The sequence below is a fragment of the Rhinoderma darwinii genome, chromosome 5, assembly GCF_050947455.1.
Source record: "Rhinoderma darwinii isolate aRhiDar2 chromosome 5, aRhiDar2.hap1, whole genome shotgun sequence".
Taxonomy (NCBI): Eukaryota; Metazoa; Chordata; class Amphibia; order Anura; family Rhinodermatidae; genus Rhinoderma; species Rhinoderma darwinii.
In genome coordinates, this window is record NC_134691.1 from 237,313,658 (window position 1) to 237,325,891 (window position 12,234).

The 12,234-nt window shown below is 43.6% G+C and overlaps 1 protein-coding gene across 1 annotated transcript in view; it reads left to right on the plus strand.

Annotated features, from left to right (window-relative positions):
* Positions 1 to 12,234, plus strand: part of PKD1L1 (polycystin 1 like 1, transient receptor potential channel interacting) — a 433,476-nt gene that overhangs the window by 193,275 nt on the left and 227,967 nt on the right. The window contains exon 27 of the mRNA XM_075828219.1: positions 551 to 628. Within this exon, the coding sequence (XP_075684334.1) occupies positions 551 to 628 (78 nt within the window). The remainder of the gene's footprint in view (positions 1 to 550; positions 629 to 12,234) is intronic.

Consider the following 12,234-nt stretch of genomic DNA (forward strand, 5'->3'; position numbering starts at 1 on the left):
TGGATGAAATTTGTTCAAATCTCATCCACTTTACTGCTACTGTAATATGCTGCGGATTTTACGTGAAATGAAATCCGTTGCGGAAAATCCACAGTATTCAGTACGATCCATACTACTACCATTGTTTGTTTATGGCGATTGCATGGCTGTGTGTTTGATTTTATGCACCTGGTTGCAATGTGTTTGGCTGAAACACCGGAACTGAGTAATTAGAAGGGCTGTCCGGTCCACATACTTTTGCCTATATAGTGTATGTATCATAGGGAATTCACCATCCAGGATACTAATTGAGAACTTGCTCTCATCTGGGTAGCACTTTTGAAGATATACTGTCCATTACTCTCCATCTCTACACTTTTTATATCTTTAATATTGGGAAGGGGGTACAACACTTAATATCCTAACCATTTTACCTTTTATCTTATCACTTATAATTTCTGGCCTCAGAGCAAAGATGTTTTAAAAATATCCTTTGACAGAATTTTTTCCAGAAAACTTGGCTTGTTTCACAGAGTTTTTGTAACCTTGACTAATGATAACTCTTTATCAGGTACTTCATCTCAGACCATAGCAATCAGACCCTTTGTTTTGAAGCCTAGCAAGATGTATATGCTGGAAATTACTTTGGGTGAGTATTAAGAAACTAGTTACTTTTACTTGTTCAGTCATCAAAAAATTAGTTTGTAAACCAAATACAATAAGAAAGCTAGTGCTGTTATATATTTCAAACCCTTTACGACCACAAACAGTGTTTGTATGTTGTAAGGAGAGGGTGGTTGAGTGGACATACCAGTGCTGAGCCCATTCATGAGCCCATTACAGCTGACACCTGCTCTAACTGCTGGTATCAGAGATAACTCCGATCCCAGCTGTTAGTGACCGCGTCATCTAATCTGTTGAAGGAGGGAGGTGGCCGATCGTGGTGTGCTGATGGTTTTCATGGCAGCCTGTGGGCCTAACCAAGGCCCCCAGGTCTGCCAGCTTTGTGCTCCGAGAGGCAAGACTTAATAGTAGCCTGTGAAAATCACGATATACTGCAATACATAAGTATTGTAGTATTTTGTGCAAGCGATCCAGTGATTGCTGGTTTGAGTCTCGTCTCCTAGGAGGACTTTTGAAAAAAAGTAAAAAATACACAGAAAAATTATTAAATGTACAAAAACCCCCTTTTTCCCAATTCTCCACAAAAGTAATGGAAAAAACAAAAACATAGTTGTATTGATGCATCCGTCAATATCTGAACTATTAGGCTGGATTCACACGAGCATGTTCGGTCCGTAATGGACGGAACGTATTTCGGCCGCAAGTCCTGAATCGAACACACGGCAGGGAGCTGGGCTCTTAGCATCATAGTTATGTACGACGCTAGAAGTCCCTGCCTCGCTGCGGGACAACTGTCCCGTATTGTAATCATGTTCCCAGTACGGGACAGTAGTTCCACGGAGAGGCAGGGACTCCTAGCGTCGTACATAACTATGATGCTAGGAGCCCGGCTCCATGCAGTGTGTTCGGTCCGGGACTTGTGGCCGAAATACGTTCCATCCATTATGGACCGAACATGCTCGTGTGAATCCAGCCTTACGGATGCAACAATACAACTATGTTTTTGTTTTTTACATTACGTTTGGGGGGTAATGGGAAAAAGGGGGTTTTTGTACTTTTAATATTTTTCTGTGTATAAAAAAAAAACTTTAACTGTTTTTTACTTTTTTTCAAAAGTTATTATTTAACACACAAGGTGTATGCCGAAAAAAACAACTTGCCAGAATTGGAGTTTTTGGTCACCTTGTCTCCATCAAAAAATGTAATAAAAAGTTATCAAAAAGTCATATGTACCACAATTAATATAAATTACAGCTCGCCCCGCAAAAAACAAGCACTCACACAGCTCATTTAACGAAAAATTTTAAAAGTTATGGTTCTCCGAATATGGCAACACAAAACAAATACACGTATGTTTTTTTACAAAAGGTTTCTATTTTGAAAAAGTAGTAAAACATTAAAATAACTATATAAATTTGGTTTCGCCACAATCATATTAACCCAGAGAATAAAGGGAGCATGTTATTTTTACCACAGGATGAACGCCGTAAAAACAAAGTCCAAAAAACAATGGGGAAATTCTTTTTTTTTTCCATACCATAATAATAGTTTCCCAGTACAAATCCTGCCACAAAAAAAATAGCCCTCATAGAGCTATGTCAATGTTAAAATATAAAAGTTATGTCTCTTGGAAGGCGAAAAGGGAAAAACAAAAATGAAAAAATGGAAAACAGCCTAGTCATTAAAGGGTTAAAGTGGTTTTCCAGGTTTATGTGAATGAATGTGAATGGAAACATTCATTGTGAACTTTTCAGAGGCCATCTTGATCATGTTCTGCTCATTACAGTTCTGATAGGAAAGACTGGGCCCCAAAGCAAACTCTGAACTGGGGCCCCCCTCAGGTGCTACACGCAGCCCCCCTTATAGATAGTGCCCCCTGTAGATTGTGCCATACAGCCCCGCCTGTAGACAGTGCTATACAGCCCCGCCTAGCGACAGTGTCACATCCCACTTGTAGATAGCGCCCCCACCTCCCCCTTGTAGATAGTGCCATACAGCTCCACCTGTAGATATCGCCATTAAGCCCCCCTGTATATAGCGCTATACAGCTCCCACTGTATATAGTGCCACACAGCTCCCCCTTAGCAGATAGAGCCACACAGCCCCCACTTAGTAGATAGTACCACACACAGCCCACTGAAGATTGCACCACATACAGCCCCCTGTAGATAGAGCCACAGCCCTCCACCTTGTAAATAGTGGCATACAGCCCCCCTAGTAGATAGTGCTACAAAGCCCCCTTAGTAGTGCCACACAGCCCCTTGTATATAGTGCTACACAGCTCCCCCTTGTGTATAGTGCCACACCACAGCTTCCCCTTGTGTATAGTGCCACACAGCCCCCCTTGTGTATAGTGCCACACAGCCCCCCTTTTGTATAGTGCCATACAGCCCCCCCCCCCCTTGTATATATAGTGCCACATGCCCCCAAGTAGTACAAGGCAATGGTGCATCCAAGGAAGTTGTATCAGCCAGGGGGATGTCAATCAAACATGGAAAGGTGGGTTTGGAGGCAGGACTATGTGACTCTTCAGGATAGTGGCACCACCCCATGACCCTTTAATGAGTAATTAGCATATAGTGTGTGCAGTTAATTTTAAAGATTTTGCTGCATCTGAAAAAAAACCTACATTTGTAAATATTGTCAGGTCATGTATTACTGCATGGTGGTGGTTCCCATGAAATATACAATGAATTGAGAACAATTCTATCTGCCCTGCAATTTTGTTATTATAAATATATCCTATATAATTACAGCTCCAGAACCAAGTTCATACACATATACAGTACCACAACCAAGCTCAGTACATAAATACAGCACTAGAACCAAGCTCTGACATATATACAGCACCAGAACCAAGCTCAGTACATATATACGGCACGAGAGCCAAGCTCAATACATATATACAGCACCAGAACCAACCTCAGTACTTAAATACAGCATCAGAACCAAGATCAGTACATAAATACAGCACTAGAACCAAGCTCAGTACATATATACAGCATCAGAACAAATACAGCTCAATTTAGTGCAACCCCTGCCGTATAGGTTTGTACGGCGTAAAACTACAGCTCCCAGCATGGCCCGAACAATGGTAAGGATATGCTGGGAGATGCTGTTTCACAAAAAAAAATCATACCACTTATCTTCTCGCTGCAGATCAGACAGTAACTACAGTACTGATTAGAGACAGAATAAATATTTACATTAAGTGACTCACCGGTGACGTCTTAGATTCTAGTTCTTTTTCTCCTCCCTCCAGTCCAGACCTCTATGATGGATTTCTTCTGGCCACGACCCATTTCTGCAGTTTTCCGCTCATATGTCTTCAGCTTCTCACTTTTAAAACATTTCTGCACCTATAAACGAAGTTAAAATTCTCAACACCTCTAGATATAATAAAGCGCCATACACTGCACCTCTAACTATAATAGTACCATACACTGTGCCCCTAATTATAATAGTACCATACACTGTGTCCCACACACACACACACACACACACACACACACACCGTGCCCCTGTAGATAGTGCCCCCATAGCCCCTTGTAGATAGTGACCCCCATAGAGCCTCTGTAGATAGTGCCCTACATAGAAGCCCCTCTAGATAGTGCCCCACATACGGTCCCCTGTAGATAGTGCCCACATATGGACTCCAGAGCGGCAAGGCAATAGTGCTAACCACTGAGCCACATGTAGCAGCCTACATATAGCTTCCCCTATAGATAGTACCACACATATAGCCCACATCTGTAGACAGTGCCCTACATATAGCCCCCTGTATATAGTGCCCCACAGGTAACCCACCCCTGTATATAGTGTCTCACATATAGCCCACCCTGTAGATAGTGCCCTACAAATAGCTCCCCCTATAGATAGTGCTCCACGTATAGCCCACCCTGTAGATAGTACCTCACATATAGCTCCCCCTGTATATATTGTCCCACATATAGCCCCCCTGTAGATAGTGCCCCACAGGTAACCCACCCTTGTATATAGTGTCCCACATATAGCCCACCCCTATAGATAGTGCCCTACAAATAGCTCCCCTATAGATAGTGCTCTACATATAGCCCATCCCAGTATATAGTTTCCCACATATAGCTCCCCCTGTATATAGTGCCTCACATCCCCACATATAAACCCCCCTGTAGATTGTGCCCCACATCCCCACATATTGTAAAGGATCTGCCAGGCACAACTTCTGTGTATACGCCCATAGGTAATCAGTCTGCACTTGAGTCTATGTCTCTGAGACTGACTCCAATTTCTGCAAGACTGGGTGGCTGTCGCTAGCACCAGGGCCCACTCCAGTGCTAGCGACGCCCCCAGGCATGAGAGGCCCTGTTTCGCCCTGCCCATACATGTTAGAGGCTCAGCGGCGCGGGCCCTGTAGTAGCGTCGCTACCGCTGTAGCAGCCATAACGGCTGCTAGCGGTGACACCGGGTATATGGGGGTGGCGTGTTGGCTAGCGGCACAGGTCCCCTCAAGCCGTGGGCCCCATAGCAGCTGCTTCGGCTGCTACAGCGGTAGTTATGCCACTGTACTTAAGTTATGTTCACACAGCTTAAATACTGCAGATTTTAGGCAACGTATTTCATTGCAGAAAATCGACAGTATATTACAGCAGAGATTTGAACAAATCTCATCCATATGCTGCGTAGAAAATCAGCCAAAAAACCTTTGTTAATTTATGCTACGGAATCACTGGTTTTCTGTTGCAGGTTTTGCCCATTGAATGCAATGGGGAGGTAAAATGTGCAAAAATCACAAATGTTGCGATTTTTGCTGCAGAAAAGCTGTGATTCTGCCACAAAAATCACAACTCTGAAAAATAAAAAGAAAGATTATACTTAGCCAGATCTCTATACTTCTCTTTCCAGCCCGGCCTCCAGGGATGACATCTCATCCCATTTGACTGCTACAGCCAATCACAGGCTGCAGCGGTCATATGGGATGAAATGTCATCACAGCAGGCCAGGCTGCAGGACATCAGAGGGACACGTCGCTATGATTATGAGCAAGTATACATTTTTCTTTTTTTTTAACCTGCTTTTTTAAGCCATGCACTTGTATCTGTTGAGCATGACTTGGACATGTTTCCAGCTTCTGACTTTAAATAAGCATGTGTTTTTACTGAAATCAAGATAATTAAAAAAAAATCAACATAAAGTATATTAGAAAATTGCATAACCTTAAATTTTACAATGGTAAAGGTATTTACTAAACAAAACACAAAAAAAACTAAAACAAAATGGAAAATCCAAAAGAATAAGCAGCCAGACAGGCATACAAGCAGGGATGAACCTAGCCCCTCTGCTGCCTGAGGCGAACTATAAAAAGGCGCCCCCCCCCAAATCTATCGGAGTTTTCACGTTAATAGCTTTACACAAACACGCAATATATAAATTTTTTAAATAGGAAAACATTTGATGTTTATTTGTTAGGCCCTGTTCACATGTATTTTTTGGCGCGGAAACCGTTCCGCAAAACTCAAAAAACCAGCCGAAAATGCCTCCCGAGAAAGAAGGGACATTTACGCGTTTACGCCTCTGACCTCCCATTGACATCCATGGGAGGCAGAGAAAGCGTATTTCGCTGAGTTTTTTGCCCGTAGCACTCAATGGGCGCAAGCGAAAAATGCAGCGAAAAACGCGGAAAAGGGACAAAATCTGCCTCAAAATCTCAAACGGAATTTTGAGGCAGAATTTTCAACCTGCAAAAAACTCTGTGTGAACATAGCCTTAAAGTGCTGTTTGAAGTATGGAAAATATTTAAAGAATTATTCTTACTGCCAATCAGTGCAGTGCAAATAGTACAGTCTGCACTGCACTGCCCCATATCTCTCCTCGGCAGCCAGTCTCATTTGCGGCGTCACTCTCTGCAATTACATTCAGGCCAGTCCAGGACGGATCGCGCTTAGCGCTGTTTTGAAGCGGCACGTCCTGGGCTGGTTTCTTTGCTCTACCTGCTGTATTGTAGTGGTCTGCCTGTGCTGGCTTGATGACAGTGGTGGATTAATATGATCTTAGACCCTGGGCTGTACACAAGTTATGGGCCCACATCCCACACGTAAGAATCACCTACATGTCAAAGTACATCACATGCCACTCTGCAGACTGTCTCTTAGCCTGATCATCTGCTGCCACACTCACACTTCCCCACAGCCCACACCACAGTAATTTACATAGATTGTAACACCAACATTACCAATAATACCCCCATACTGTTACTGAATAATACCCCATACTGTTACTGAATAATACCTCCATACTGTTACTGAATAATATCCACATACTGTTACTGAATAATACCGCCACACCATAACCACATAGTGACTGAATAATACCCCCACACCATAACCACATAGTGACTGAATAATACCCCATACTGTTACTGAATAATACTCCCATACGGTTACTGAACAATATTCACATACAGTTACTGAATAATACCCCATACTGTTACTGAATAATACTCCCATACGGTTACTGAACAATATTCACATACTGTTACTGAATAATACCCCCATACTGTTACTGAATAATACCCCCATACTGTTACTGAATAATACCCCCATACTGTTACTGAATAATACCCCCATACTGTTACTGAATAACACCCCCATACTGTTACTGAATAATATCGCCAAACCATAACCACATAGTGACTGAATAATACCCCCATACTGTTACTGAATAATACCGCCACACCATAACCACATAGTGACTGAATAATACTCCCGTACTGATACTGAATAATACCTCCACACCATAACCCCATAGTGACTGAACAATACCCCCATGTACTGTATATGTGTATATATATATATATATATATATATATATATATAATGCTGCCATATATTGTACATATAGAGTCCAACATATGCTGTAAGTATAATTAATCAAATCACTTTATACTCTGTACATTAAATAGCGGTGTTATAGGTGTGTACATATATAATACCACTACATATTGTTTGTATAAAAAATACTGCTATAACTGTAGACATATAGTACCATTATATTAACTGCACACCTATTATACTGCTATATACTACACTCACATATAATACCGATATATACTGCATGCACCTATAATCAGTAAAGGCTCATGGGCCCCGATGCAAAAGTTCTTATTGGGTCCCCCCCACCCACAAACTTCTCATGGCCGACAGTCTGCAGCTTTCAGTTGCATCGCTGGGTCTCCTAAATGACCAAACAATGCAGCACTAGCAGCCAGGGGCGTCACTAAGGGCTTAAAATGTCAGGGGAAATAGCCCCAATACATATGTGTCCGCCCCAAAAAATATGTGTGTGTGTGTGTATAGCACTACAACCCTATAAACTATGGATAGGATACATTGGCTCAGCAGACAGTATCACACATTATAGGATTAGATACAGGGCTCAGCAGACAGTATCACACATGATAGGATTCGATACAGAGGCCCAGCAGACAGTATCACACATGATAGGATTAGATACTGTGGCCCAGCAGACAGTATCACACATGATAGGATTAGATACTGTGGCCCAGCAGACAGTATCACAAATGATAGGATTAGATATAAGGCCCAGTAGAGTATCACACATGATAGGATTAGATACACAGCTCAGCAGACAGTATCACACATGATAGGATTAGATACAGTGGCTCAGCTGACAGTATCACACATGATAGGATTAGATACAGTGGCTCAGCAGACAGTATCACACATGATAGGATTAGATATAAGGCCCAGCAGAGTTTCACACATGATGGGATTAGATACACAGCTCAGCAGACAGTATCACACATGATAGGATTAGATACACAGCTCAGAAGACAGTATCACACATGATAGGATTAGATACAGTGGCTCAACAGACAATATCACACATGATTGGATTAGATACAGTGGCTCAGCAGACAGTATCACACATGATAGGATTAGATATAGGGCCCAGCAGACAGTATCACACATGATTGGATTAGATACAGGGCCCAGCAGACAGTATCACACATGATCGGATTAGATACAGGGCCCAGCACGCTGACATTGCGGCTCCAGCGCTGGACCCAGGAAAGGTAAGAATAATAATTTTGCTTTTTCTATGTGTTTCGAATTATTTTTGTGTGTTTGTGTTTTTTTACAGGTTCGGTTGTTGGACTTCGGATACGAGGACTTCAATGACAGCGCTTTTCTATTCTCAATAAAATGGTTAATGGGGGTTGTGTTTTTTTATTTCAATAAAATATTTTTTCTATGTGCTTGTACTTTTTTAAACTTTATTATTACCGCCTTAGTAATGGCCGCTGGCTGATTCACAACCTCCATTACTAAGGCGGGGCTTAATGTAAGCAGGTGCAGAGGCCAACAATAACCCCCATTATTACCTCGGTACCCACTGCCACCTGGGGTGCCGGGAAGAGCCGGGTACGAACCAGTACCCGACCATCTGCAGTGACAGGCAGGCACCGGGGTGGCCACAGGCTGGTAGTATTAGGCTGGGGAAGGCCAAAAACAGTGGCCCCTACCACCCTGGTAATGCTGCCTGCTGCTGCTGTGTTGTATCTGGCTGGTTATGAAAATTAGGGGGGACCCCACATCGTTCTTTACAATTATTTTGTATTTTACTTTTTTTAAATGACGTGGGGTCCCCCCCATTTTTCATAACCAGCCAGATACAATAAAGCAGCAGCAGCCTAGCATTACCGGGGTGGGAAGGGCCACTGTATAAGGCCTTCCACAGCCTGCGGCCGCCCCATTGCCCGACCATCACTACAGATGGTCAAGTACTTGTTCGTACCCGGATCTTCCCAGCACCCCTGGTGGCGGTGGGTACCGGGGTAATAAAGGGGGTTAGTGTTCGCCTCTGCACCGGCTAACACTAAGCCCCGTCTTAGCAATGGACGCTGTCACTCAGCCGGCGGCCATTACTAAGGCTGTAGTAATAAAGTTTTTAAAAAAATACAAAGACATAGAAAAAATATTTTATTGAAATAAAAATAAACCACACAACCCTCATTAACCATTTTATTGATAATAAAAAAAGCCGTCATCGAAGTAGTCCTGGAATCTAAAATCTTGTGTAAGAAAACACAAAAAACGATTAGTAACACATGTGTTAGGCTTAGATACAGGGCCCATGTGTGATACTGTCTGTGGGACCCTGTATCTAAGCCTACCACAAGGTAGGCTTAGATACAGGGTCAGGCAGACAGTAATCTTATACAGTAATACAGGGCCCATCAGACAGGATCACACATGGGCCATGTATCTAAGCCTACCATGTGATTGGCTTAGATACAGGGCCCAGCAGACAGCATCACACAATCTGTTATCCTGTCTCGTGGGCCCTCTAAACCTGCTACATCGTAGGCTTAAAGGACTTGTCCAGTCCCTAAACATTGATGGCCTATCCTCAGGATAGGCCAATAATAGCTGATGTGTCGGGGTCCGTCTCCCGGGACCAGCCAATCAGCTGTTTTGAAGGGGCCGCAGCACTCGTACAAGAGCTGCTTCCCCTTCATTTCCCTTACTCGCTCACACTGTGAATCGCCAACACCGATTCACAGTGTGACCGGAATGAAGTGACCGGAATGAAGGGGAAGCAGCTCTCGTACAAACACTGCGGCCCCTTCAAAACAGCTGATTGGCTGGCTCCCGGGAGTCGGACCCCGCCAATCAGCTTCAGCTTCAGCAGACGGATATTAATCTTACCCTACTTCATCCGCGGCGGAAGCTCTGTCCTAACTCTATCCAGGATCACGATCTTGTGCGCGGCGCATAGCGTGACGTCATGCGCTGCGCACAGCGCTGTGACATCAGGACCTCCACTGCGCTCCGGAACCAGGAGGGTAAGTACTGTCAGTTACTATAATAACAGGGGCCCGCGGCCCGAGTTACTATAGTAACTTTTTATTGATGTGGTGCGGGGGGCTGCGGGCCCCCCTGGCTTCGGGGCCCGGTCGCAATTGCGACCGCTGCGACCCCTATAGCTACGCCACTGCCTATAATATTGCAATATACACTACGCACAATACTTCTACACACACAATACCAGTATATACACTATATACTCTACACATCAGTTTTCCCACTATTTACACAAAGGCACAGCAAAAACAGTTTCTAAATTATTGCTGCAAAACTACAATGTGTGAATGTCCTTACAGTATCATATGTACACGAGAATCATATTTACACACAGATTATATATACACACATATATATATATATATATATATATATATATATATATATATGTATATATATATATAACACACATTTACACACTCATACACACACTTACCCTCTATGTAGGATCTCTAATGCAGACAGTCTCATATATAGACGAGAATCATATATATATATATATATATATATATATACACACACACACACACACAAACAAACATTTACACACTCATACACACACTTACCTTCTATGTAGGATCTCTCATGCAGTCTCTTGAAGCAGCATGGGCTTTACAACATGCCCCATCCCAGGCCAGCAGATATAACCAGCTGCAGAAGTAGCTGGTCTGTTAGACAAATAGGGGGACACAGCACACAAGAGGAGGGGGGCAGAGGAGAGGGAAGCAAGGGGACACAGGAGAGGAGGGGGATACAGGAGATACAGAAGAGTGACACAGGAGAGGAGGAGGGCACAGGAGAGGGACACAGGGGAGGACCTGACACGGAGCTTCCTCTCTGCAGATGCTGAGGCTGTGAACTCTCCCCTCCCCCTCTTCTCTGCACCGACTGCTTCAGACGAAAGGGACAGAGAGGGAGAGGACGTAGCTTGTATGCACAGCAGTCCACCGCTCACCTCATTCGTCTGGTCACTTGCTTGAGGAGACGACCGCTCCTCCTGAAGACCTGCTCCTCTCTGGTGGCGCGTGCTTCATACAGCGTCAGAGAGGAGCAGGAGTGTTCTCACAGACGGGCACGTCTGCTAAGTAAAATAATCCCCCTCCCGGTCCAGTCCGTCTCTGGCTCAAAATGCCGTCCCCCACTTTCAGCTGGGCTGCGCCGCCTGAGGCTGTCGGCTCACCTCACCTCATGGTAGATGCGGCACTGCATACAAGCATAGTTACTTTCCTTTGGTCCCTTTCTGCTCATATTTAGGTCTAATTCTATCTGAGCAATGTTCCGGCACTACAATCACTCTTATAACCACTCTGTCTCCCATCCTTCACAGTTCACTGTGCCTGTGTCTACTATCCCTATCAACTTCAAATTGCAATAATCTACTTTCCTACCTCAAATGTTCTCTCCTTAAAGATCACTTATCTGCCTAGCTTCCCCAATGCTCTTTCTTTGATTTCCCCTCTGCCATTATGGGTAACTTCAATATGCCAATAGACACAAAAACATGATTTCACAAAACTACTTTCCACGCTCCTTCTTCGACCACACAAAATAGTGCTCTGCTGTCACTCACAAAGTCGGACAGTCTCTCAAACTCTCCTTCTACACTTTCTGAACATAACATCTCTATGACTGCACTTATAAATTCCTGTGCAGAAACATTTGCATTTAAACCTCAAAAATCATGATATTCAGCTACTTTCTGACTCTTCACATCCCCTCATTATATCCTCTCATACTAACCCTGGAAGAGCAGCCACATCATAAC